This window comes from Delphinapterus leucas, chromosome 12 (assembly GCF_059928025.1).
Source record: "Delphinapterus leucas isolate spDelLeu-1000000601 "Yukka" chromosome 12, BTC_Dleu_Yukka2, whole genome shotgun sequence".
In the NCBI taxonomy this organism is placed as follows: Eukaryota; Metazoa; Chordata; class Mammalia; order Artiodactyla; family Monodontidae; genus Delphinapterus; species Delphinapterus leucas.
Window position 1 is genome coordinate 94,292,566 of NC_143140.1, and position 27,400 is coordinate 94,319,965.

At 53.4% G+C, this 27,400-nt stretch overlaps 1 protein-coding gene across 1 annotated transcript; it reads right to left on the reverse strand.

The window, feature by feature from the left end:
- UNC93A (unc-93 homolog A) lies at positions 1–27,400 on the reverse strand. Its single transcript, XM_022563037.2, has 8 exons — positions 27,133–27,400; positions 22,255–22,436; positions 21,110–21,339; positions 19,365–19,490; positions 15,112–15,326; positions 12,881–13,016; positions 11,659–11,790; positions 1–1,838 (listed from the first exon to the last, which is right to left on the reverse strand). The coding sequence occupies exons 1-8, from the start codon at positions 27,217–27,219 to the stop codon at positions 1,573–1,575; spliced, it is 1,374 nt and encodes a 457-aa protein (XP_022418745.1). The 5' UTR covers positions 27,220–27,400; the 3' UTR covers positions 1–1,572.

Genomic DNA, 27,400 nt, shown 5'->3' on the forward strand with positions numbered 1-27,400 from the left:
TAGAGTCTGTCATACAGAGTGAAGTAAGTCAGAAAGAGAAAAACAAATACCGTATACTAACACATATATATGGAATCTAAGGGGAAAAAAAAATGTCATGAAGTACCTAGGGGTAAGATGGGAATAAAGACACAGACCTACTAGAGCATGGACTTGAGGATATGGGGAGGGGGAAGGGTAAGCTGGGACAAAGTGAGAGAGAGGCATGGACATATGTACACTACCAAACGTAAAATAGATAGCTAGTGGGAAGCAGCCGCATAGCACAGGGAGATCAGCTCGGTGCTTTGTGACCACCTAGAGGGGTGGGATAGGGAGGATGGGAGGGAGGGAGACGCAAGAGGGAAGAGATATGGGGACATATGTATATGTATAACTGATTCACTTCGTTATAAAGCAGAAACTAACACACCACTGTAAAGCAAGTATACTCCAATAAAGATGTTAAAAAATTTTATTTATCTATCATTTATTTTTACTTGCATTGGGTCTTTGTTGCTGTGTGCAGGCTTTCTCCAGCTGTGGCGAGTGCGGGCTACTCTTCGTTGCGGTGCGCGGGCTTCTCATTGCGGTGGCTTCTCTTGTTGCGGAGCACGGGCTCTGGACACGCGAACTTCAGTAGTTATGGCACGCAGGCTCAGTAGTGGTGGCTCGCGGGCTCTAGAGCGCAGGCTCAGTAGTTGTGGCACACGGGCTTAGTTGCTCCGTGGCATGTGAGATCTTCTCAGACCAGGGCTCGAACCCATGCCCCTTGCATTGGCAGGCGGATTCTTAACCACTGCGCCACCAGGGAAGCCCTGGAAATTACTTTTGTCTGTTGTCTCCAATGGTCTACAACAGGGTAATGTGATGACTTGTGTGTGTGTGTTGTGTCCAAAGTATGTGGACAAGAGTCAAGTCCATAATGTAATTGCATTTATTTAGAAACTCATACTCTATAAGTTTCAAGAGACATAAACCCTAGTCTGGCTTTGTCACTTACTGACTCTCAGAGGTAGTCACTGACTTGCCTGGACCTCAGTTTACCTGTTTGTAAAATGATGGTGTTGGGCTGCAATTTTTTTTTTTGGTGGTACGCGTGCCTCTCACTGCTGTGGCCTCTCCCGTTGTGGAGCACAGGCTCCAGACGCGCAGGCTCAGCGGCCACGGCTCACGGGCCTAGCCGCTCTGCGGCATGTGGGATCCTCCCGGACCGGGGCACGAATTCATATCCCCTGCCTCGGCAGGCGGACTCTCAACAACTGCGCCACCAGCGAAGCCCCGGGCTGCATTTTTTAAGCAGCCTCCCAGTTCTTAACAACAGCAACAAAAACAAGCATCAGCTGTTACCCATGATTCTAGGCAAGTTCCGAGTGGCTGATCGTAGCCTGAGTTTGTATCTTTCACGTATACTCTGGATCTCTATGGATGAGAGGGTGGACTGAAAAATTTGATAAAATAGAAAAAAAAAATTCACATAAAAAATGAAATGTTGAAGTAGTCGTAAAGAATCAACTATAAACTCTGAGGCATCTTCAGGTAAAACTCTCCCGCTGATACGCTCTGGGTTCATCCACCATGGGGTTTGTTGCTTCACGTTTTTGTCTTTGTTACTCCTTCCTCAGCTGGTTTTGTCTGCTCTTCGGTGAGCAGCCTGGCCACCTTCTTGGACCCCAGATACTCGACAGTTCCATATGCCGCCATGGCCAGACTCAGGACGCCCAGGAGGACGTAGAGTTTGACGCTGACACACAGAAACATGCTGTATCCGAACGCGATGACGAAGCCCAGGGCTTCCCACAGGCGGTAACTGGCAAAGGCGGCCTCCTTGTTCTTCTCAAACAGGACCCCGAAAAGAGCTGCAGGGGGGAGACGGGTGAAAATGTGGCTGTAAAACCTCAAACGACCTTTCTGATCATTACCGAAAATATGCAACTTCCCCACGGCCCAGTTTTCCCAATAAAACCAGGACCTTCCTTTGTAAAAACTGGAATTATTTCACGCTGTGGATGATAGCAAGTCAGGTGATGTTCTCTAGCAGTGAAGAGCCATCATATATACAAGAAACAGAACAGATGAAAGTTAGCACTGTAGGGGACGTGGCCCAAGCCCGAGCTTTGCAGGTAAGAAAAGCAAGGCCGAGAGGTGGGACCCGTGTAGGTGAAGGCGAGAAGGGGGAAGGCCATTCATTCCTGCACTTAGGGGAAGTGCACAGTACATAAGTTATTCAACCGTGGGGTTTTTGGTGCCTGCCGCAGGGCAAGGGGATTACCACTGTGTGGGCCTTTCCTTCCCCTCCTGGAGACTTTAGGGGTAAGAGCGTTCAGCCAGGTGAAGCCTCCAAGTGAGACTGCCCCACACCGAGTTCTTGATGAAGGGACTCAAACCCCCTTGGGTGTTTTTTTTTTTTTTTTACATCTTTATTGGAGTATAATTGCTTTACAATCGTGTGTTAGTTTCTGCTTTATAACAAAGTGAATCAGTTATACATATACATATGTTCCCATGTCTCTTCCCTCTTGTGTCTCCCTCCCATCCTCCCTATCCTACCCCTCTAGGTGGTCACAAAGCACCGAGCTGATCTCCCTGTGCTATGCGGCTGCTTCCCACTAGCTATCTATTTTACGCTTGGTAGTGTATATATGTCCATGCCACTCTCTTTGCCACAGCTTACCCTTCCCCCTCCCCATATCCTCAAGTCCATTCTCTAGTAGGTCTGTGTCTTTATTCCTGTCTTACCCCTAGGTACTTCATGACATTTTTTTTTTCTTAGATTCCATATATATGTGTTAGCATATGGTATTTGTCTTTCTCTTTCTGCCCTTGGGTGGTTGTCTGAAGGTTTGGGAGAGAAATGACCTGAGTCTGTGATAGGGGCTGAACTGTGTCCCTCAAATCCACATGTGCTAGTTCTGGCCCCCAGGACCTCAGAGTGTGACTGTATTTGGAGTTGGGCCTGTAGAGAGGTGATCAAGTTAAAGGAGATCATCAGGGTGGGTCCTAATCCCGTGTGACTATATGAGAGGTGTCCATATAAGAAGAGGAGGTCAGGACACAGACATGCACAGCGGGACGGCCACATGAGGACACGGGGAGAAAATGGCCGAGTACATGCCCAGGAGAGAGGCCTCAGGGGAACAGCCCTGCCACACCGGGATCTCAGACCTCAAGTCTCCATTTCTGCTGTATTTTGTCATGGCAGCCTTAGCAAACTAGTACAGTCTGATAATGCTTCTAGGTGAAGGTAAATGATTTTCTGTTCCTGTTTGCAGTGTGGTAAAGTTTCGCCGAACGGGAATCAACCCCATCCCCAGGACGTGAGCGAGGCAGCAGTGTGTCTGGAAGGTGGACACTTAGGAAGGGAAAGTTTTCAACAAGGGGACCTGCCTGAGCATCCCGGCCGATGTCCTGCTGCACTGCCCGGAGCTGCCTGGTCACCACGCCTACCATTTTGTCTGATGGACTTGCCCTGCGTCCCCCTGTCCTCTGCTAGGCCGTGGGTTCCCTGAGGCAGGAACCCATCTTATCTGGAATGATAATTCCAGCGCAACCCAGCGTCAGCGAAAATCCTTATTGAATGACTGAGTGGACCCATGGGTGGATGGTGACTCATGAAGTGGCAAAATGCTGAGCCCGGTCCTGCAGTGTCAGCACACCCCTGTGGGTCAGCACGTCCTGCGGGTCAGCACACCTCTCAAAGGATAAACAGTAACCCAAGTAAACGGTGGGCAGTCCTGGGGGGAGAGCTGCTCCTTCCTTTTCTCCCCTTCCCCTTACAACCCAAAAGCCCACGCTGGTGAGGCAGTCCAGGTAACAAAGGACACGTGACCACACACAGCACGGCACGGGCCAAGGCACCCCCTTTGCATGTGGGTCAGATAATGTATGAACCAAAATGTCAAGCGTGGACTCCAGAGCGGGGGGGATGGGCAGACAGCCCCGAGCCCAGCGGGACCAGACAGAATCTGCACCCGGAGTCCTGCATTCCCAGAGGCAGCACAGTCCGCAGGGCGGCGGGCATGTCCTCAGAACTGTCCCGCCTACAGGGCGGGCAGCTGTGGTGGGGAGAGCTGATGGCAGAACTTTCATGCACATATTCATTTTTCAGCTTTCATTCTGTTCCTTTAACTTTGCCCCTTTCCTTCTACCCCTCCCCTTCTCCCCCCGCGTTTAGAACAGGAGAGGGGAGGCTTGTAGGGGGGAGGGGCCCCTCCAGCACTGGGGGGAAAGGTCTGAGGGCAGCAGCAAGGTCTCCTGCAGCCCTGCCTGGAAATGTCAGTGCCCAGGAGACGCCCCTTGGCATTTGGTTACTCAGATGTCCATCTGCACAGGAACCGCTCAGGGTGGGGGTCCATCGGGCAGATATAAGACATGACATAAGATACACATTTTAAACAACACATGCCTATTTGGGAAAACTGGAGGCTGTCTGGAACATTCAGAAGGAGGTGTGCTTCTTGTGTGGAGTCTGCAAAGCGCCCTCTCTAACGGAAGTGAACGCACAAAGAGAACCTAATAACCACACCCTGGCACTTAACTTCTGAGATTACTTAAAGGTCTCTTGTCTTTCTTCTGAGGGTGACTCTAAAATAGGACCTAAAAACAAGATGCTAGAGAAGAAAATCCAAGGTGAGGCACTGTGGCTACAAGCGGTGGATTATGTCCCGTTCTCCGGCGAAAAGGTCCAGCTGCTTCCTTAGCGGGTTGCGGTACCTGACAAACACACCCTGATGTTTTGAAAATCCAATAACACAGCCAACTCTAGCTTTAAGTCAACGTTTTTGGTCTATAGGTTGGGGTCTTTAGGCGAGTTCAAGGTTAGGTTTAGGTCGTGACAATTATAGACCACTGTGCTCCAGGATAAGGGGACCCACTGCCCACTCTCTCCTGGGCAAGTTCTGGTTCAAGTCCAGTTCAGCCTTTTAAGTGGCTATGGGATCCTCAACTTCCTGAGGTTTTCCCATAAACTTAAACTTTCTGGGCCCTCAGAGCCTTAAATGCCAAATGAAGAACTTGCCATTCTGTGAGTCTGATTCTGAACTGTGACCCTGGTGAGGGGATCCACCCTCAGGGAAGAGAGGTCGAGTGGCTGTGAGCTCACAGCCTCGCGTGCAGAACAGCTCAGCAGTTTGGGAGGCAGGAGGGGCCCTCACCGGGATGACCTGGAACCCAGAAGTCTGTGGGAAGCTGGCTATGCCTCTGGATGAATGACAGAGACGGAAGAAGACGTGTGACAGCTGGACAAGAGGGAAGGACCCCTCCCTTGCCCCCTCCTCAGATGGCTGTGTCCAGGAGAGGCTGGATCACGGCTGGCAGAAGGCTGATGTCAGCAGCCGGAATTGCCGTCTAAGAAAACGCAGAGAAAGGGAGTCTGGGGGACTCCGTTTGCCCCCACTTGGGAATATGGCCCAGCCTGAGGAGGAGAGGGCAGAGCCAGTCATAACTAAAGTCAGGCTTTTGGGGAAATTACTCATGATCTGTTTCCTATTTTAATCCAAACGTAAAGAAGACAGCACATTAATTGTGTCAAATTCCAACCGTTAAGGACACGGAGGGCAGAAGGGAAAGACATGAAAAAGAGAAGTATTCTCAAAGCAATAGTTCAACAATTCTGAAATTACATGTGAGCTAGGATTGAACAAATAAGCAATGTGGTATACAGAGTGGAAACTGGGTTTCTCACGGTCAAAGAAAGAAGTTACAGATCAGCAGTGGGATAGGGGGTGAGAAGGGGGTGCTAGAATGAGCCTGTGTGCTGGGACGTCAGTGTGAGTTCAGCCTTATTTTATAGATAGATATAGATAGATAGATATGCAGATACAGAAATAAATAGATGTGTGTGTATATATATGGGCCAGTAAGCATATGCCCATCTCCTCACTCTGTCCACTGAGAGTGCCTAGAAACGGTGTCATCTCAGTAGCAATGAGCACACCCAGCGCTCAGATCTCACTTCCTAATACCATTCTCCAATAAAACACACCCAGGCTTCTTGGAGAAATGGCTAATCTAGGGCTGGCACAGGAGTTACCAGATGAGCCTAGACTATTCTGGAGTGCCTAACAGTGAGGAAGTACTAAAAAAAACCAAAAATAGGTAGTGGTGGGGGGGGGGGGGCGAGTCGAAAGGACACAGGTGCCAATGGGAAAGACCCCAGTCGCCAAAGTTGGAACAATTAGAGCAAAGGAGTAAGTAACGTAGCATTGGATTGTAACCCAAAGGATACCATAAATACATGAGCCCATACTGATGTAGACAAACTTTTGAGTAAATAGCTAAATAAACTGGGGAGGAGGGACAAATGTTCGTCCTAGAAGAACTATACCTAATGCACCTACACACTCCTCTTCCAGGAGGTGAGGGGTAATTACTTCCCCCTGAATTGTAGCCTTGGTGACTGGCTTCCAAAGAACTGACAGTGGAAGGGAAGAGTAGCCCTCTGTGTGGGAGGAGCCAGACCCTGGCTTGACCAGCGATCAAGGTCCACAGCATCAATGACCTGTTATGTGCTGTTCTGTACCCGATCAATGTGATGAGAAAGGCACTTCACTCTGGGGTCTTCCTCCCCAAAACCCTTAGCTCTAGCCTAATCATGAGAAAACATCAGATGAACCTAAATTAAGGGACAGTCCACAAAACACCTGATCAGTATTCTCCCAAAGTCAAGGTCATCAAAAACAAAGAAAAATGAGAAATTGGCACAGACCAGACAAAGGAGATGGGATGGCTACATGTAACGTGGTGCCTGCCTGGGATCCGGGAGCACACAGAGGATGGTGCGAGGGAAACCTGGAGAAATTTGAGTAAAGTCTGAAGCTTCGTTATGCACCAATATTAATTTCTTGGTTTTGACAAATGTACTGCAGTTTTGTAAGATGTTCGAGTTAAGGCAAACAGAGTGAACAGTATATGGGAACTCTGTACTGTCTTGGCAACTTTTCTGTCGATCTAAGATTATTCCAAAAGAAAAAGGAAGAGAAAAGCCTGCTTGCAGCCTGACCTGGGAAAGGCACCAGGTGGAAGTGACCGGATGCTGACCCCTGTCGTCGGATGGCAGGATGTGAATGAGTCTTGTTTGTTTGGAAAAGACAGGATACATGAACTGGACATGTAAGAGAAGACAGGTTTTTTGAGTTTATCAACATGAAAACAGCCCCATTGGTGGCTGACAGGGCAAAAGAGTATTTTTAGGCCAGACATTCTGAATCTCAAGTGCAGGCATTGGCTCACAAGGGTTGCCATGGCAACGGTACCCCCTTTCGTGAACTGTCAGGGCGGATAAACAGAAAGCCGTCCAGATCACGGGCTCCAACGGCCGGAGGGATCCCCGGAGCCCAGTGGGAACATGGGCAGTGAGAAGCACGGTTCTGCCCCAGGATGGGGGGGCCTGGATGCTTCCCGCCCCTGATTTGCCTCTAAACTGGAGAACTGAAACAATCAGTTTGTAAACTGAGAGGTGATGACTGAAAAGGAGGGTTAAATTGTACTGACTTGTATCCAGTCTCATTAACTAGGAAAGTATGTGGCTCACAGATCTTCTTAGAAGAGAGACACGTTCAGGGAGAATAGGATTAGAAATCCAACTTGCTATTGAAAAAGCAAAAATGAGAGAGAGCTGATCTTGGGAGGTGGCAAAAGCTACACAAAATGTCCAGTTTTTGAAAATACAGAGACGGTATGGATGGACCACGCTGCAGGGTGGTGAGCCCGAGAGAACCTGGTGGAGCCAGCCTGCAGGGAACTCAGTCATTAAAGCATCCCTCCTAGGGCTTCCCTGGTGGCGCAGTGGTTGAGAGTCCGCCTGCCGATACAGGGGACACGGGTTCGTGCCCCGGTCCGGGAGGATCCCACATGCCGCGGAGCGGCTGGGCCTGTGAGCTATGGCCGCTGAGTCTGGAGCCTGTGCTCCGCAACGGGAGAGGCCACAACAGTGAGAGGCCTGTGTACCGCAAAAAAAAAAAAAAAAAAAAAAATTCCTCCTAGCCAAGATGATCGCCAGTATAGACACCAAAAGAAATTCTCAAATCGTACACGAAAACAACAATCTTCCCCAGCAACTGATTTTTCCTTGAAACAAATTACTTTTGATCTGAACAAAAAGACAGAAATAATTCATTTTAAATTAGCATTCCTTATTCAAGGAGGTCTTTATCCAAGTTATTCACTGGACCTCATGTAACTCTGCACAATTTTGACAGGCTCTGCCTGAGGGTCTCTCATGTCCGTGGAAAGAAAAGGAGAGTTAAAGCAATTACTCCTATATCTCAGGGAGAAAGAAAACCAAACATTTTATTTGCAATCATTTGAAACACCTAAGGAATTATTGTATGGACTATTGCATGGCTGCTGACTTCTAATGTGTAAATACGGTAAAAAATTCAAGTGAACTCAGAGATGACAGCTAATTAGAAAGCAAGACGGCAGAAGCATTTGGACTGTTCAGTAAAATAGTGGGGGTCTTTCACACCTCCTCTGGGATGTTGAAAGCAATTCTCTCCTGACGCTCCCTGGGGAAAATGCCTAAGATTCCTAAGGGGGAAGTTGTGACCTGCACTTGTTTAGAAGTCTGCACTGCCAAGAAAAGCTAGCGTGGTGTCTGTGTACCTTTCCCCTACCGATTAAGTATTTCTTCTGTTGAGCAACATTGCAGCCCAGCCTGAGACTAGTTTGTCATTGCTTCCACCAACTGACCTCTGTCCAAACACACCAGATTATGGCACCGAGCCTCACACACCTTTGTCACCTGGTTCAGAAGTTCAGGAGAGCCTCCTGCCAGGATTGTGAAACCCAAACCCCTTGGTTCCAACAGCACGGGGTTTGTTCAGTGATGCTTTCAGCTGTTTCATGAGCCAGCAACAGATAAGATAGTAAGGAGAGGCCGTCCTGGAGTATTGAGTCCGCCATGGGTGAGGTCACGTGTACCTGTTCTCTTTAGGTGTAGGGACAGCGGCCAGGCCTCCTGTCCCTGGAAACGCTGGCCTGTGGCTTGTTTGTAGATTGGCCTGACCCAGTTTCCAGTCCCGGGTGTTTCCCTGATAAGGGCTGAATGGTGGGTGGTGTTTCCAAAGGAAGAGGCTCTCTTCTGAGCCAAATTCACCTCTGGGGCCCTGGGCTCACGCATCTGCAGGATGCCGGCTGTGTAGACGGCTCACGTCCTGGGGCCTCCGACACCCTCCCGCCCGGGGCCAGGGCCGTAGGTGGTTCGGGAAACTCAGGGCCAAGGGTTCCCGCCCTCAGCCCTCGTCCCATTAGGTCACCCAGAACGCAAGCCGCCCTCCGTGTCCTCCATGGGCCACCCGCCAGCCCCCTTCTCCCCTCTCTCCCGTGGTCTCCCCCCCAGACCCAGTCAGCTACGGCTCATCCCTTGGCAGGACACACCGCCAACCCGCCAACCCAGGGCGCCTCTTGACACGCGGGGAGCCTGCGTCCACAGGAGGCCTCCCTGGGCCTCGGCTGGACGTCTCCTCCTGGGCTGCGGCCACTCCCTTCCCACCCGCCATGGGCGGCCCGGACTCCCACCCACTGCAGCCTAGGGAAGAGCTCCCTGCACCACAGTCTGAACCCTGGGCCTCCAGCCTAGGCCTGGCTCCGGCCGTCCAGCTCCCCACGCACTCGGGGCTGCTGGGACCTCTTCCCCTGATGCCCCCCGCCTGCCTCTCCCGTGTCCCTCACGTCCGCAGCCTGGCCTCCGAGGCCTTTGTTGAACGTCTGGTGGCCGCCGTGTCGGGGTGCAGGGCCCCGCAGGGTGCCGGACAGCACCGGCCACGCACACCGCTCTCAGCGGCCTGAGGGCAGCTCTCCAGTTCCCCTGCGCTGGCCGGGGCCCCCCTGCCCTCAGCGGCTCTGCCCGCCTCGCCTCTCACCCGCCCTCTTTGCAACATCAGCCGAGGCTGCGGCTGGACCTCCGGCCGGAGTCCCGCTCTGCCCCAGGCCCAGGCCGGTGGCCGCGCTTCTGCAGGGGGCGGCGCGCTGAGGCTGATGCCGCCCGGCTGGCCTACATTGGCGAACGAATCCTCGCAGGACTGACGGCAGGCTCGCGGTGAAGACCGTCTGTTAGGTCGTCGCTAGCTGTGGCTCCTCTAGGAAGCCACGTGTCTCAGGTGTGAATTAACTCCTTTCCTCGTGGTGACAAAGGGGCCGTATCCTTCCTTCTGACTGCCTTCCTCTGTGTTCCAAAGAAAGGGCACCCCTCCCCTCCCGGCCAGGGGCCTCCCTCCCCCACCTTCTCGGCCTCCTTTTCTGGCCCCTCCCCTCACAGCCCTTCAGTCTGAATCTAAAATCCTACGAGAGGGACTTCCCTGGCGGTCCAGTAGCGAGGACTCAGCACTCTCACTACGGCGGCCCAGGTTCAATCCCTGGCCAGGGAGCGAAGACCCCGCGTGCCGTGCGGCGCAGCCTGAAATAATCGTAAGTGATACGCGCCCCAAACAGCCCCTTTTCAGTGCTGGGTCCCCCCGCCGGAGCCCTCTCTGTGTCGTGTTCAAGCTCAAGCCAGGCCCCTCAGCTGATGTGTCCAGGTCTGTGGGCTCCCTGCCACCTTCAGCCTGGGGATCCCGATGCCCAGCCTGGCCCGGGGACCACTGAGTCCCTGCGTCCAGAAGCTCCGCCCCTCGGCCTCCTTCCCAGCCTCCGCCCCTGCCCTCCACCTCCCGGCGGGTCCGCAGGGTCCCCTGAGCCACGGCAGCAGTGACCCTGCCGGCCCCGCCCCTGCCCTCCACCTCCCGGCGGGTCCGCACGGTCCCCTGAGCCACGGCAGCAGTGACCCTGCCGGCCCCGCCCCAAACGCCTGCTGCTTCCACACCAGCGCTGAGTGAAAGTGGGCCCTTCAGCGGTACGTCGGCCCTACATCGGGCCAGCCAGCCTCTCCTCTCAGTGTCTGAAACCCCAAGGCGACGGCCTCTGGGAGGGGCGAGGTCGTGGGGTGTGGCCCTCAGGGAGGGGTCAGTGCCCTTGCGAAGGGGCCCCAGATTGGCCCCTCGCCCCTGCCTCTACATGAGGACACGGCAAGAGAGAGCCTCTGTGAACCAGCCCTCCAGACGCCGAATCTGCGATGCCTTCACCCTGGACGTCCAGCCCCAGAGCTCTGAGCAGTAAATGCCTGCTGTTTACAAGCCCCCCAGTCTGTGGAGTCCTGTTGCGGCACTAAAGCGACAAAGACGGCTCCCTCCCGGCCTCCCCACCTCCCTGACTCCGCTGCTTGGAGGATTATCCGACAGGAGCCCACTTGGGCGTGGCCCCCACGATGAAGCCTCCGCTGACCCTCCCGCCCTTAACTCCGTTCTCCCGAAAACTGACACCCTCCCCCCCACCAGCCCTAGAGCCACTGCAGGGACGTTGTCACGGTAACCTGTAAGCGCTTCCGCCTGTCCCCAACCTCAGCTGAGAGCGGCTGTCCTGTTCAGACCAGCTCTTCCGGGGGAAGCCACGAAGGACCCATCGCTTCAGGAGAGAAAGTTGCACACTTCATGTACATCATGGGTCTGAGTAGACGCTCAGAGAAAGCACTGCAAATCCCCAGTGTGGAACTGGAGCCCTCCCACCTGTGTGGTCCCCGCTCCACTGCCCTTATTGCACATGTCACCACACCCCCCTGGGGGGCCCTCCACCCACCACGTGTCCCCCCATGACTGGCCAAGGCGGGGCCACCTGAGCAGGAATGGCTCTGTGCCGGGCACTCACCATTGTTCTGTGTCTGCCAGACGGCGTCAGCCGCGCCCCAGAGGCCCGGAAATACGAAGAACAAAGGCAGCTGGCGGGGGTGAGGCTTCCACAGCAGGAGGCCGGTGATGCAAGACAGGTGGATCAGGGCACCTGTGAGCGGGGAAAGGACTTCTCTCAGATACGCTGTGCTACAGGACGAGTCTTCTGATCATTTGCTTCAGGCAGGAATGATGTTTCCTAAAATAATCCAGACTGATTTCTTCAGGTGGGTTTTGACGTGGCACACGGAGACTGCAGGTGAAATGCAGGGCACGCCTGGCAGGTGTGCGATTCCATCCACCTCTGGCCTCCACATCATCGGGTGGGGGGCCTGGGGGTGACACACCTCTGTGTCTTAGAGGAAAGTGTCGCCTTGCTGGGCAGAGGGGTCCCCAGATTATGGGGGTTCAGAGTGGGAGAGAGAAGGGCTTCTTCATTAGGAGCGAGTGGTGGGACCCCTGCTTCTCACTGAGTAGGGGGCATGAAGAGGGGATGGGAAGGGGTGCCCCCAGCGGGGGAGCTGGGGCTTCCAAACAGGACAAGGAGGGAGAGGCTGGGGGAGAACTTCCTCATTCCTCCTGACTTCATCATAATGAATCCTAAGCCCTGGCCTCGTGATTCTGCAGACACTGTGATGTCCCTCGAATGTGGGAACAGAGCAGCTTATGACCCTCAGGGACTGCCAAGGAGCAGAAACAGCAGGTGCATCCTGGGTTCTCCGAGGCTGTGTGACCTTAGGCAAGTTACTATGCTTCTCTGTTCTCTCCTCAATATAAAGCAAATTACTTGGCCCCCAGTGAGCACTGACCAATGGTTAATGTGTTCCCTCCCTCTTGCTGCATCACCACAGACCCTTTGGGCCTTGACTGGGCCACCAGGTAGCTGTCTCCTTAACACCCTCATTTCTCCTTATTCACGCTGTCTCCGATCTTTCTTCCTCCCTCAAGAAAAATAGAAGGTGATGCCCGTTTAGAAGACCAGCTTCATCCCCCACGTGAACACAGATCTCCTCCTTCTGGAAGGCTCCCTGTCTCCTGCCTGACCCCATGGCCCCCACTGCGGGTGTGGGCCCCGTTTCTGTGCCTCCACCAAACCCCATCCTTACCCCAACCCTGGCCCTCATCACACACGCTCTAATCGCCTGCAGTGGAGCCAGACCTGCCCCAGGAGTGTGTCCACTGTGCGTCCACGGTCCACCTACCTAGCGCGAAGAGAGCGGTCCTGCCCGTGTACTGGGCCAGCTTCCCATACAGCACGGAGCACAGTGCGTTGACAGCTGAGAAGCAGATCATCACGTAGCCCACGAACTGGATCCCCAGGGCGCAGGTGATGTAGGACTGGAGGAGAAGCACAGGCCAGTCACCGGCACTGCCTCAGGTCTGCTCCAGGGCTGAGCTCTGAAGTTGCAGTTTGGGGGTTCACTTTGATCCGGGAATACAGCCCATGCTAAAACGCTTTCTGCCCTGTGACCGCTGGCCCGCTAAGCTGGCCCGCGAAGCTGGCCTCCAGCTCCCAGGGTGGAGAACACCTGTGCTTGTAAGGAAAACCCTCCTCTGAGTAAGAACTAACAGGGAACGCTCTGGATGGCTGCCTGGCAAACTTCTCCCCGCGTGTCTGTACCATATGTTATTTATACAGGGGCGAATTTGAACTCTTCTTGCTGGTGTGGGTCATTTCCCATCCTGCTTATAAGACAGCTGGGTGAGGACAGAGCCAGGGAATGAACAGGCAGAACTCAGGGGATTTTTAGGGCCTTGAAACTCCTCTGAACGATACCATAATGATGGTTTCATGTCATTATGCATCTGTCCAAACCCTGAGAATGTAGAGCACCAAGAACGAGCCCTCAGATAGGCTGTGGACTCGGGGTGATGACGATGTATCCATGTAGGTTCCTCAGTTGTAACAAACGGACCCTCTGGAGGCGGGCAGCGGGCGAGGATGTGCCCGTGTGGGGGCAGAGGGTGTGAGGGAACTCTGTCCTTTCTGCTCAGTTTTGCTGTGAACCTAAAACTGCTCTAAGAAAATAAAGTCTTAATAAAAAAGAAGAAGATGGAAGGAACAGGAAGGGAATCTCCATAGAGGTGAGAAGATGTGCTCCTGCCACGACTCGGGGGCAGGGTTGGGGACAGACAGGAGACTGGCTAGGAGGCCCCTTGCATCTGGATAGCGGGAGGACTGTTTGTTATTCTGTCTTCATTCTTTGAAACTCCAAGACCCCAACAGGACTGTCCTAAGAGTAGGGCTGCCAAAGAAACTCTTGGGTGTCCAAATACTCAGGACCATACTTACACTGAGAGATATTTGTGGTTTATCTGAAATTCAGATTTTTACCCTGCCTTTTATCTGGCCCATTTGGCAAGCCTTCCCGGGAGGGAGCTGGGGTGGGGATGGAACATGGAAGCAACCTGCTGATGTCCATCAACAGAGGAATGGATAAAGAAGATGTGGTGCATATATACAATGGAATATTACTCAGCCATTAAAAAGAATGAAATCATGCCATTTGCAGCAACATGGATGGACCTAGAGATGATCATACTAAGTGAAGTAAGTCAGACAGAGAAAGACAAACATCATATGATATCACTTATATGTGGAATTAAAAAAAAATGATACCTCTGAACTTATTTACAAAACGAACTCAAAGACTTAGAAAAAAATCTTATGGTTACCAAAGGGAAAAGGTGGGGGGATAAACTAGGAGTCTGGGATCGACATGTACACACGGCTATGTTTAAAATAGAAAACCCGGGCTTCCCTGGTGGCGCAGTGGTTGAGAGTCCGCCTGCCGATGCAGGGGACACGGGTTCGTGCCCCGGTCCGGGAAGATCCCACATGCCGTGGAGCAGCTGCACCCGTGGGCCATGGCCGCTGAGCCTGCGCGTCTGGAGCCTGTGCTCCGCAATGGGAGAGGCCGCAACAGTGAGAGGCCCGCGTACCACCAAAAAAAAAAAAAAAAATAAATAGAAAACCCACAAGGACCTACTGTATAGCACAGGCAACTCTGCTCAATATTCTGTAATAACCTAAATGGGAAACGAATTTGAAAAAGAATAGATACGTGTATATGTATAACTGAATCACTTTGCTGTACACCTGAAACTAACACAACATTGTAAATCAACTATATTCCAATATAAAATAAAAAATTTTTAAAAACTAGGTAATAAGGAATTTCAGTGTTATTTGTGGATTTCATGGTTTTCCCTATTTTTCACTCTAAAATGAGGACACAGGGTGAGATGCAGGCAAGTAAGTGTCCCTGCGATGACTCCGGAGCAGCTTTGGTCCTTTCCCTGAAAACACATCTCAAGTGAGGGGTGTTCCCAGGTGGGCTGATGTCCTAACCACACGGCGGCTCTCCTGGGGCCGGGAAGGACCCAGCGCAGCCCCGGACCCCGTGCCGGCCCCGCCGGCCTCGTGTCCTACCCGCGTGTAGTCGCCGGCCAGGAAGGCTTGCTGGAACCCGCTGTACAGCGGCAGCAGGACCAGGAGGCAGAGGCGCTTGTCTCTGAACAGCTTGACCGTCGACAGCAAAGTGGACCAGAACGGTGACGCTTGCTTCTCTCCCTCACTTTTCTGCTGAGCGTCTTTTACGGGCTCCAGAAACACGGCGGTGAGCAGGATCCCCAGGAAGCCGCTCCCTGAAAGGACAGGGGAGGGGGGGACAGGGCTAGAGCGGCACCGCGCACGCGCGGACTCATCTCCTCACCTCCTCCTCCTCTCGAAACGGAGGGTCGGTTTCAGATCCACATTTCAGGTGACGGAGGCAGGCTGAGCCCCTGACCCCTGTTGTGGACTCGGAGGCCACACACGTTGCCTCGATCCTCGTGTGCTGGTTCTGTGGCTGTCGGGCTGTCTCACCCACAGAGCAGGTGATGGGAAACACAGACACCTGGGGAGAGACCCCCGAGGTCCTCAGGGCCCTTAACCATGCACCATTTCTCTCGTCAGAATCCTCAAAGTAATTTCTACCAACAGCTAGGCTCCCTTCTCAGGGTTATGGGTCCCGCCAGGAAAGTTACCATTGGCTTCTCTTCATGTTCATCCCAAATCTCTTCATCCAAACGTCCTGTGGTAGGAGCTGCATGTATTAGGGTATCTCCCAACCCCAGTGGGATGATGCGTTTGGAGAAAGGAAAGGAGCTCTTTGCATACTGAGATGGGAAGTTTCCCCCCAAGACAAATGGCTGAAAGGAAAAGCCAGGTGCAGAGCTGGGAGTCTACTGTGCTCCCATTTGATTTGGATAAGGAGGGGCATAAAGACATATTTGTTTAGACGTGCGGTAGGTGTGTCTAAGAATTAAAGACTATGTGGGTTGTCTACGGCGGCGGGAAAGCTGGGTGGCGGTGAGAGGGGGATTTTCCCTTTTACAATATTTGTATTTGGGACCACGTGAGCAGGGGATCTATCACAAAATGACTCAAGACAACTATTCCTTTCACCCTTGAGGGGATATCCTGTACTTTCATGATTCCAGAAGGTAATGACGAGATCTCTTTCTCTGCCATGAACCCACCTTCCTGTCTCTCGAGGGAGAACAAATGTCTGTTTAATCTTCCTGTTCTTTACGTGGACACCTTTTCGCTCCCTCACTGAGGCTGAGGGCCCTTTGTCATTTCCTATGTCTCTACTGTTCTTCCATCTACAATGATAATGATACACATGGTTTGGGATCCACAGATGAATTCAGGACCGGTGGTGGTCTTTCCTCTCCCTGGTGGGATCGGGGACACTTCAGAACAGTTTTTATCGCTTATTGCTGGCTTTGACCCATCACGCTTTAAAGAGGATTTGAGCCACTTTGTGTCTTTACTGGTCCCCAACCTTGTCTGCTATTCTTCCATCTCTTGTAGCCACAGACGCCCAAGGCAGCAGGCTCGCCCCTCACTGTGGTGTAGCTGCCTGAGCCGTACTGAAACGGTGAGGCTTACCAAGTCAGCCCTCCTCCAAATTGCCTGAGAAATGGTAAAACCAGTCCCCCCACGCATCCCAGAAAAGTCCGTAGTTAATAAATACATTTCCATGCTGAGGAGTACCACTTTACATCTAAGCTTTATCTCTGTAATTCAGCTACTTTTCCTCTTGGCTAAGCATTGGTCCCCTCCCCCATTTCATGGTAACTCAACCTTGTGACCAAGTTTATTAGGCCGGACTCTTGTCCGCAGACATTTCACAATGGCACTGACGTCCTCTGGGGTCATGATTCCCACTTAACTGTCAAAGCAAGTCAGCGCACGCAGGCGCTCCTCCAAACCGGCACATCAGCTGGCTGTGAACACCCACCACTTGCCACAGCTCCTTCCCCGGCCTGAGCTCGGAGCAGCCCCAGGACACAGCTTCCCCGGGACAGGGGCTGAGATGCAGCGGCGGTGGCCGGGGGTAGGACTAGAAGCCACATGTTCACCAGGACACAGACGTGTGTCCAGAGGGTCCCTTGGTCCAGGGCCATCTGCAGGGGCGTGGACTGGGCGATTGCTGGTGGCAGGGCTAATACGCTGCCTCGTGAGGACAGAGCCCAGGAGTCCTAGAAAATTACTCCAGGGAGATGGTACTCTCTTTGCGTTGGTCTCTTTTTCTCCTTTCTTATTTTAGTTCTGTTTTTTATAATTTTCTTTTGTCTTTGTGGTAACATGGCCTTGCTTGAAGGAAGAAGGGTGTGAAGCCCTGCGAACCAGGATCCAGATACTAAGAGAGTTTCCCCGTATGACGTCTGCAAGGTCCCTGCTTTACATAAACGTCTGGACTTAGGCGGCTGGATTCTCTGTGAACCAGGACCTCTGTGGAAGGTCCCTAACCGCCCAGGGGACTCACTGTTCTGCCCTCACATCAGGCTGAACGTTTCCCAAACAGAAGGTCGGCCCATCCGCTCCCATATCCCGTGTCCGGTCTTGCTAGTTGTCGCTTTAACTCTCTTGAGCCGCCCCTCCCTCGCTCTGCACACCGTCCTCACTCCCCTTCGTCTTCTGGGTCACTGTGTCGCCCCTGCACTGGTTTCTCTGTCCGCAGTTTTTCTCACACCCACACTAAACTAACACGAGAATCTGTCTACAAGACAAATAAATGCGCATCCAGACTCAAGGCCACCGCTGGTCACGCCTGTCTCTCGCTCCTCTGCCCCCTCCAGGCCCCTGTCCTCCAGCCACTCTGGCTCCCTCTGGGGCTTCTCCGCCTTTAGTGTTGTTCACGTCCCCTTCTCTGCCTGGTAAACTCCTACTCACCCTTCAACACCTGGCTTGGGTACCACCACCATCAAAGCTGCCCTAGAACGCAACTTCCCCAGAAGATGTAACTACATGTCAACTGGGAACTTTGTTCAAAACATGTGTCCTATCAAATATTGGTTAGTTGAAGGCACATCTGGACTCTAAGGTCACTGAAAGTCAGGGTCTTGTTGGGCTGGTTTCTGGGCCACAGAAGTTCTAGCACATTGCTCGGCGTCTGCCAGCACTCGCTCTGCCTTGTAGCATAAAGGGCTCACTTGGCACCTCTGACTTGGAAGCAACCTCGAAAGAGACCGGCGTGTTGGTGGCAGCTTATCTCACAGGCGAGACAAACTGACCATGCACATGGCCTCTGACCTTTGATTCCCAGTGGAGTCCTGCACTCAGTCCCACCAACTGCGATACCTATCAGACTCTTGGTCTTTAAGAAGGACACAGTCCAAGACCTTTACAGATTCTAGAATTCAAGAATGACAGGGCTGCCCTGGTGGCGCAGTGGTTGAGAGTCCGCCCGCCGATGCAGGGGACACAGGTTCGTGCCCCGGTCCGGGAAGATCCCACATGCGGCTGGGCCCGTGAGCCATGGCCGCTGCGCCTGCGTGTCCGGAGCCTGTGCTCCGCGACAGGAGAGGCCGCAACAGTGAGAGGCCCGCGTACCGCAAAAAAAAAAAAAAAAAGAATGACAAAGAATACCCTTAAATTTTCTTCAAATGGTGACAACAACAACAAAACTAGTCTAAGGGTCAAAGTGGTGACACATCCGTAAGAGCAAAGTCATCTAGAAAGCTATTAACATAAACATTTTCCATTCAAATGAGCGTCTAACGATAAGAACCATAGGGGTTCACTCCCTCGGGCAACCATCTTTCATGAACTTCCAATGTCCTGTGCCTTCCGCTGCCCTGTGACCAGCAGTGGGAGCCCCAAGGCCTCGCCAATGCCCGGGGGTGGGTGCCGGGGAGACCCGTGCCCAAACCCAGCCTCTCAGCAGAAACCGTTCAAATGTACTCCTTGGAAAAAGGTGATAACACCGGGATTTGGGACTCCCTAAACCCACCTGGACGTACTTAGAACACAAATAGCCAACCCACCAAGGCCGTGGTCCACTTGATGGGGCCGCCATCGCTCCGCACGGCCATTCAGCACTTGAAACGTGGCTGCTGTGAGCTCAGAACAGTAATTTTACTTTCGTTAATTAGAATTTAAGCAAGTGCACGTAATGGCTACTGGCCTGGATGGTGCAGACGTGAAGTGCTTCTATCACCACAGGAGACCTCGGTCAGCAGAGGCTGGTGCATTCGGTCTCATGTGGAAAAGGCTGAGTACAACCCAGCTGAACGCGTTTTGTGGGGCTTTTGCAGGTGAAGAGAGACTATTCATACTTTGAGCAGGTGGTCTTTTCAACCCAGGAAGGCGATGGGCTCACTTTGCCTGGGTTTCTGGTGCCGAGCACGTACCCGTGTAGATGCCCAGCAGGGTGTAGATCAGCTCCTGGGAGGGACGGTTGGTGCTGTTGGTGGACGCCGTGGCCATGAGGCAGTCACTGGCCCCGCAGTGCAGTAGCTGCTTCTCCGGGATGGCCCCTGTGAAGGAGGAAGCAAAGAGGTGCTTTGAGGACACAGGTAACTTGACAGGAGACGGTACACAAGGAAGAAAACGCCCAGGGAAAAGGAGCCTGGACACGCAGAGGACAAGACATCACCATAGGCCAGAGTCACGAGACAAGGGCTCGTTTGACCCAGTGTCCCAGAATGCTTTTCCCATTGGGCACGTGTCTGGGTACTTGATTTTAAGACACTCTGGACCAATGTGCAATAAATGTCGGTGACTTGTTACATTACATTCTTGACGTAATTGAACCTCGTCCCCTTTTCGGAATTAATTCAGAACTAGAGTACATTAGACTGGGTGTCAGGCCCACTGGGTTCTCTCTCAGATTCATCTGGAACCAGTCCCATGACCTCCGGCAGGTTATTGCATACCTTCTCTGAATGTTACTTTCTCCTCCATTAAAAGAATAAAATTTGAACGATCAATGACCCTCAGCAGGCCTACATCAGAATCTCGGGAGAGAGACGATGGATGTCATGGAGGAAAGAACACTCAGTGTTTCATTGTTTCCATCAAACAGATTTTATCACATAAAATGCCGCAAAATCCCCTTGGCCGGTGAGATGCGCAGCTCGTCGGAGGAGAAGGCAGTGTGGAGGCTGGAAGCCTAGAAGGGTTGAGAAAACTTGCAGTGTTCTCTCAGTGCCTTCCAGCCCTCACATTCTGTGTCCTATGATCGGGCAGGGACTGAAGCTCGCTTGTCTATATGTCTTTAAAAGTAAACCCGTTCGCTCCTTCACCACAGTCATGTCAGAGACTGAACCTTCACCCCAGCTTCTGTTGGCTGATTGCGGACGGTTTCTCCAATACTGAGTAACGATTGATATCTGTCCATCGTAAAGGTTCCCTTCTGTGGATGCACTTAGCAAGTGATGACATCACATGGGCAAAAAGGGGAGACGGATTTTTTATTACTGTTTCCCAAACGTGGGACTTTACATGGGTTAACAGGATCAGGGCTGAGAGAGAGAGACATGATCCTGATAAGAGCAGGAGAGTTAGAACATTTTCCCCCATTCGTACATTTCCTGTGAGAATTGAAGGTATTTATTTCCTCTGTCCTTTTGGTCCAAGTCCTCAGACATCAAAGGGGGCAGGCATAAGGCAGATCCACACTTTGCAGCCCTGTCTGAGTGTGGTCGGGCAGATGAATCAAAGCACCAGTCACCAAACGTTCAAGTCTGTTAAGTGATAAGTGGTCCTTTGTGTAACAAGGAAAACGCTGGTGAATGGATCAATTCAGGGGCAAAATAAATCCATGGGACCCGTTCTTAGTCTAGAAGGATAGTAAAGGACTCCATGAACCCGAGTTCCACAGTTGAGTGGTGGCCCTAAGTTTCCCCAGGGCACCTCGGGCTCCCCTGTGCTCAGGGGAGGCCAGGGTTGGAATCGCTGGGGCACCCGTGGACCAGACGGACCCTTAGACCCGACCAGACTGCCTGGGGAAGAGCCGGGGGCCAGGTGACCCTGAGGCACAGGGAGCCTGAGAGCCATGCCTTGCGGCCTCACGGGACCACCTGCTCAAGTCCTGAATGAGGATGTGTGTAGAGGGACCAGGGGCCCTCCACGGTCACCACTTCCTTCCTGTTACCTTGAGCGGGCGTCTGGCCAAACACCAGAGACGAGATCAGGTTGCCAATCACACCAGACGACTGGTATATGAGGAAGAAGATGCCAAAATACTGGCTGACCACGTCTCTGCGAACCTTTCCTCTCTTCTCTGCGTGCGTGTTTCCCATGATGGTGAGGTAGGTGCCCTGCGCGGACCACAGCGGGGCCGCTCCAAGTCCCAGCAGGATGGAAGTGGGGATCAGTGTGTACCTGAGAAATGAAACGCGGGCATGGGGTGCCTCGGGCTCTCCGCTCTTCCCTCCATTCGGGGAGAAGGAAGCTCCTTGCCTGGCCCAGTGAAGCACTGCCGTGTCATTGGTGGTGCTCTGCTTGACAGAGTCGCCCCTTAGCCTCAGATGAACGCAAAAATCTGTGTCTTTTCTCGTTCAGCATCATTTGTAAGAGTGAAATTCGGTGCCAGTGCAGTTTCTTTGTGTTTGGACGTAGCTACAATGAGCTGGGGTTACAAATGAGGCTGGGCGGGTTCTAGGTATTTCTAACGGCAGTACGTTAGAAACGATTTATTATCTATCAATCTATCTATCTATCTACCTACCTATCCATCTAGCTGTCGCTCTCCTCCATGAGGATTCTGTATGAGAACTCTACAGTAACAAGAAAAAGAATAACGTGAAGCCATCCTATCACTACATCCTGGATGGCAGTGGGGTGTCCCTCAAAGAGATGCTTGATAAGTGTATGCCTGGCAACAAGGGCACGTGGCCCTTGCCCTCAGAGTTTGGTCCCCGAGGGTCCCTTTCCGTCAGGGCGCAGGTAGAGCTCAGGCCGGCCTGGGGCACTGGCTCCAGCCCTGCTGCGTCCACTCCCTGTGATGGGGTGAGGGTGTGGGGTTTGGTCCACAGGTCACATTCTGCTAAGTCCCCCTGAAATTCACCCTCCACATCTTAGGCAGATTCTCCCCTCGTTGCTGGGCCATAAAAGTGCCCTGGCCCAGGAGGGAAGCTGGAGGCCTCAGGAGAGGCCAGGATGGGCAGTCGGGGGAGCATGGGCCCAGCAGAGGGGACAGAGACATCTTGGTGGGAAAACATGGGAAGAAGGCCACACTACCGTCCTGTCCCAGAAGCCGAGAGGGGAATTTCGGGAAGCATCTGAACGTGGGCGTACCAGCTGGCGTAGAAGTTGCCCAGGGTGAAGGACACGTAGCAGCACATGGCGATGACGATGGTCCACTTGCAGCCGAGCTTCTTAATGAGGATGGGCGGCAGGAACATGGAGGACAGCAGCATCCCGCCATAGAGCGTGCTGAGCGCCGCCACCCCCAGGCCCTCCTCGCTGTACAGGCTGCTCTGTGGGGACAAGGTCAGCCCGGTCAGGGGCCCGGCTGCCAGGGCTAGGTGGTCTGGGTCATCTCCAGGTCCTGGAGACCCCCAGCAACAGGCTGCCTGGGCGGGCGGCCTGTCCTCCAGCTGAGGGATGGGAGGGGAGGAGACTGCGGTGATCTCTGGTCAAGGGGAATCAGCAAGTGGAGACGAGGGGGAAGCAGCCAGTGTGGCCCACCTGGGGCAGAGGGGCCCTCACGCTTCCTGCTTCCCACAGCCCCTGCCTCATCCCTGAGAAGGCGGGGTGCCAGGGCAGCCGGGGGCCGCGCGCATCTCCAGGCTCCTCCTTGGAGACCAAGGTTCCCGCTAGGCCTGAGGTGGAGCCAGCAGCTCCAGCTTAACGCTGTGTAGACACAATGCACACTTTCCTTGTTTTTGTCATTCCTCACTTGGTGCCTAGCATAGCGTGGTGTGAAGCGAACAAAAGGTCAAATAGGTAACCAGAGCCAGCTCAGGCCAAGGCAATGGCAGCGGTGACTTCTGGCTTTTGCCGTGAAAGAAAAACCTATTAGCATAATTGCTTCCTCCATTTATTTCACTTGTAAAGGGAAAGGAGGGGGAGGAGAAGGGGGGAGGAGGGAGGGAGAGGAGGGGGAGGGGGAGGGGATGGAGGGGGAGGAGGGAGGGGAGGGGGAGGGGAGGAGGAGGGGGATGGGGAGGAGTGGAGGGAGAGAGAGGAGGGGGAGGGGGAGGGGGAGGGGGAGGGGAGGAGGAGGGGATGGGGAGGAGTGGAGGGAGAGAGGGGAGGGGAAGGGGGAGGGGGAGGGGAGGGGGGAGGGGAGGGGAGGGGAGGGGGAGGGGGAGGGGAGGGGAGGGGGAGTAGACGCTGGGGAGGGGAGGAGGGGAGGGGTAGAGGAGGGGGCGGGGTAGAAGACTAGTGCTTCCCTTCGCAGCCAGACCTTCCTTCACAAGGGTCCATCTGTGTGTTTCCTTCGCTTCCGCATCCAGCTCAGCCCGACCCTGTGGTCACCGTGCAGGGGGTCCCCGCTGTGCCCCACACAACTGACCAGACACCAGAGAAGAAAACTTCGCACACAGGGTCTCTTCCCTTGCAGACGCCAGAGCCCCAAACTCAGCAAACCAGCACCTTAGAGCGTCGGCAAAGTGCAAACACCGGAATGAGAGCTGTCATGCTCCTTCTCCTTTGTGGCTGAGACAGGTGTTACTACCTCCACGGGGGAAAGAAACACGCGGCATAGGATCATACACTCAGCTAATTAGTCCAGATGACCCCAAAGCCAGGACTGTAACGCCTGGACTATTACCATTCCTTCCTGCCTGGTCCCCCAGCAAGACGACAGAAGATCCCACCCATCAGCCGGGGGCCTCTCTGAAGCCCTCCCCGCCCATCCCTTTCCTGTTCTCCTGGAGACTCCAAACCCCATAGGCTGTGTTCTCACCCCAGGATTTCCTCTCCCTTTCCACCCCTCAACACACTCTGACCGCCTTCATCCTCTTTCCAGATGGTGCCCTTTCTTCAAGTGCATGCCAAGGGTCTCCAAGGGTCTTGAGCGCACGGAACGTTCTGCTTTTTCTGAATCTCTCCCAGTGCCTTGCCCCAAACAGGTACTTAGTCATGTTTGCTGATTAATTGAAACAGAACAAGAACATCTGGTCCCATGAAAATTCTAAAGTCTGGTTGGAAGACAAAAGTTGAACAGTCTGCCTGAAGTGGGGTTATCTGGAACTCTGCTCCTAACTCCAGTTGCTAGGAGTGTGGAATGTGGGAACTGCTTCAGCCGGGGCCCTTTGTTTTCTTAATACTTGCGTATTAAGGTCTCATGTATTAGTGACCTTGCCTCTCTGTGTGCTAATGAGAGGCTGGCAGCACTGCTCTGCTCTGGAATTTCCTTTCCACCCACAGCCCTGCTGCCAGTCGGTGGCGAGGTACATTTGTTACTTATAATGGAGTTCCGCTGCCCACCGCTGGAAAGGAAGGCAGATTTCAATCTCCAAAGTGGGAACCAAATTTCGAAACCAAATGTCTTTTTTTGTTTTAAGTGAATGACCATGTTCAAATACCTGTCTCTCCACGCGTTAGGAGAGCCAGCCTGCAAAATCCATGCCCGAGGAGAAGCCCATGGGAGTGACCTGTATGTAAACAACGAGGACGGTCGCTCAACTCACTCAGCAAGTCAATCGACTGCAAGCACTGGCCGACAGAGGCTTATGTGTGGCTCCTGGGATACAAAAGGGAAAGACACCAGCCACCAGCCACCACGCAGGAGCGGGTGATGGACAGGACTGCCAGGGCCAGTGACGCCTCCAACAGGCCACTTGCAGTGGGACAGTGAGTCCTGCAGGGGGAAGCTCAGGGACCGAGCTCCTGAGGGGGCACGAAGTCCAGTCCAGAGGCGTCAGAAGACTTTCTGGAAGGAGTTAAGGCCTCGCGAGACCTGCAGGGTGCGGAGGTGACCAGGGAAAGGTCGGGAGGTGTGGGTGAGGAGGGACGTTTAGGGGACGTGTTTACAGAGGCCCCATCCTGAGAGGAAAGGCCCCAAGGAGGTCTTTGGGGTCTTTGGCCACAGCTGTTGAGCTCTTCTGGTGAGGTGAGGCTGGACAGCCAGCCAGACTAGACCAACAGGAGCCCCAGATGCCATACTGGGGAATGGATTGGATCCACTGGATCCAGTGCTGAGCGCTGCCTGAGGCAGGGGATACGGTGATGGACGGGGTGGCGAGGGCCTGGCCTCATGGAGCTCACAGGCACTGTGTGGTGTGTGCCTGAGGACCTGGCGTGCACACAGGGGTGCCTCACCCAGATGTGGGGCCCAGGGCACAGGGAAGGGGGAGAAGCAAGTGTGATGTATACACTGAGATCTGAATAACAAATAAGAGATCGTCTGCTGTGGGGAAGGCGGTGTAGATGCATGTCTGCGTCCTGGGCAAGTGCACAACCGAATCCAGGCCAGGGCTGGCACTCTGGGGATGCCTATGACCACCTTTGCTGCCTCGCTGGGGCCTGAGAAAGAAGCCAAGCAGATGAAAGCAGAAGAAAGTGATGGAGACCGGCAAGCCCCTTCAACGTGGCTGGGCTCCAGCCGTCCCTAGGGCCACACCCATCCCTGTCCTTACCTGCTGTTCCCGAAGCCAGTCCTGACTGATAGTTAAACCATGTTTACATGCCCTGGAGCAGTGGGCAAGGAAATAGGGCCAGATAAGGGCGGGACGGAGCAGTGGTAAGTGGCGGGTGGGATAGTTCCCCGGCAGGGTGGGAGGGCTGGTTCTCTAACATCTCCGGTCTTCTGGAGGGGAAGAGGCCACACCAGTGACAGCAGTGCCCAGTGACAGCAGTGTCCAGCCCAGGAGCCCTGCGGAATGTGGAGGCCAGTGTGGCTCCCCCTCAGCTGCGCTGCTCTCTCCACGCAGACGCCACTCCGAGAGTTTCCTGAGTGAGGCTTCCACGTGTGTGTGGCCTCAGCGTCCCACAGCCATAGCCTGAGAGAAGGGACTTCTGGCAGCTCCTAGGGTCCCCCCACTCCCTCCCCTGGCTTCCAAGGGGGCCAGTTTGCCGTCATTCAGCGGCAGCTGTCAGATCACAACTGCTTCCTGAGAATTCGGACCCCATCAGTCACGCCCGAGCCCAGGGGAGCTGCCCCACCTGCTGACAGCAGGACTTCCCCCGGTGGGGCAAGCTTCTGTAGGGACAGCGTCACTGACGGGTCCATGGTCTTGCTACGTTCTCCTTCCAGAAAGCACACACTACATTCAACGTGAGCTCAAGGCAGCATGACACAACAGGTGTTTCACACACATTAGCATTTTACAACATCACAACGTTCTGAGCAATGTCTACAAAGTCATGGAGTATCCTGGCAAGAAAGAGGGCTGTGCTTCCCCTTCAACTTGATTCTGGGAATCACCATGGGCTATAATTTCATTCTCTGTGACCTTAATCAGAAAAAAGACTGAACAGGGGTTCACGGAGGAAAACATGTACTTGGAATTCAGGGCTGAATCTGAGCTACCTCGCCAACCTACAAGTCCAAAGGGTTTGTACTGTAACAATGAAGACGGAAAATTTGAATCTCTCCTCTCTTGTCCTGCACCTCCAATTCTGAGCCCCCTGCACATGCTTTTCTTGTTCAGCTCTGTGCACACAGTAGGTGCCAACTTCTTGTCGCTGACTGACAGACCTTCCAGGACCACACTAACTCGTCATCAGAAACCTTGCAGATGCTTCTCTGTGTGGCAGCCACCAGGCCACAGAGCACGAAGCTGGTGAAGAAAGCACAAGGGCGTGATGACAGGCTGCTTCCTGACCAGCCCTGGGGCTTCCTTGCCGTTTCATTCACAGTTAAAGATCAGACTTAAAATGGAACTTCCCCGGGGGAAGATCTAGCAGGAATCTATGTGGTATCAGGACCTCTGATGAATTCTCATTACTGCCCCTGACCACAAATTCACAGTGATTCGTCTTGTGTCTCCTTTTACCCACGCAAAGGCAAAGTGGATTTTATCACTAACCCAAGACCAGCTCTCCTTGTCTGAGGGTCAAACACCTCCAGTTGTGCCATCCTGCTGAACTGGGAGTTGGGGCTGCACATAAAAACCACTGTTTGTTTTAGAGGATTTTGGAGGGTGAAACCCCACGTTCCTCGCTGTCTGTGCCACGGGAATTCTTGGAGTCCCAGAGACAGTCAAAAGGTAAGATCACACCTACCTGCAAAGTCTGCAGACCCCAGTAGGCAGTAAAGAGAAGCAGAAATCCAAAGGAAAGCACCAGAATGTTCTTCAGGCTTCTTTCCATCGTGCTGCCCGAAAGCTTCAAGCACCAGGAGATTTGTAGTTCCCTAAAAGAAACCAATCAGGGCCCAGGAAAAGCAGTCAGTACCTAGAAGTCACACGTTCTGTCTTGGAGTCTGAGTTAGACGTGTATCAGTCACTAAGGCTGCTGAGCTTTAATGAACTTGACAGTCACTGAAGCACCC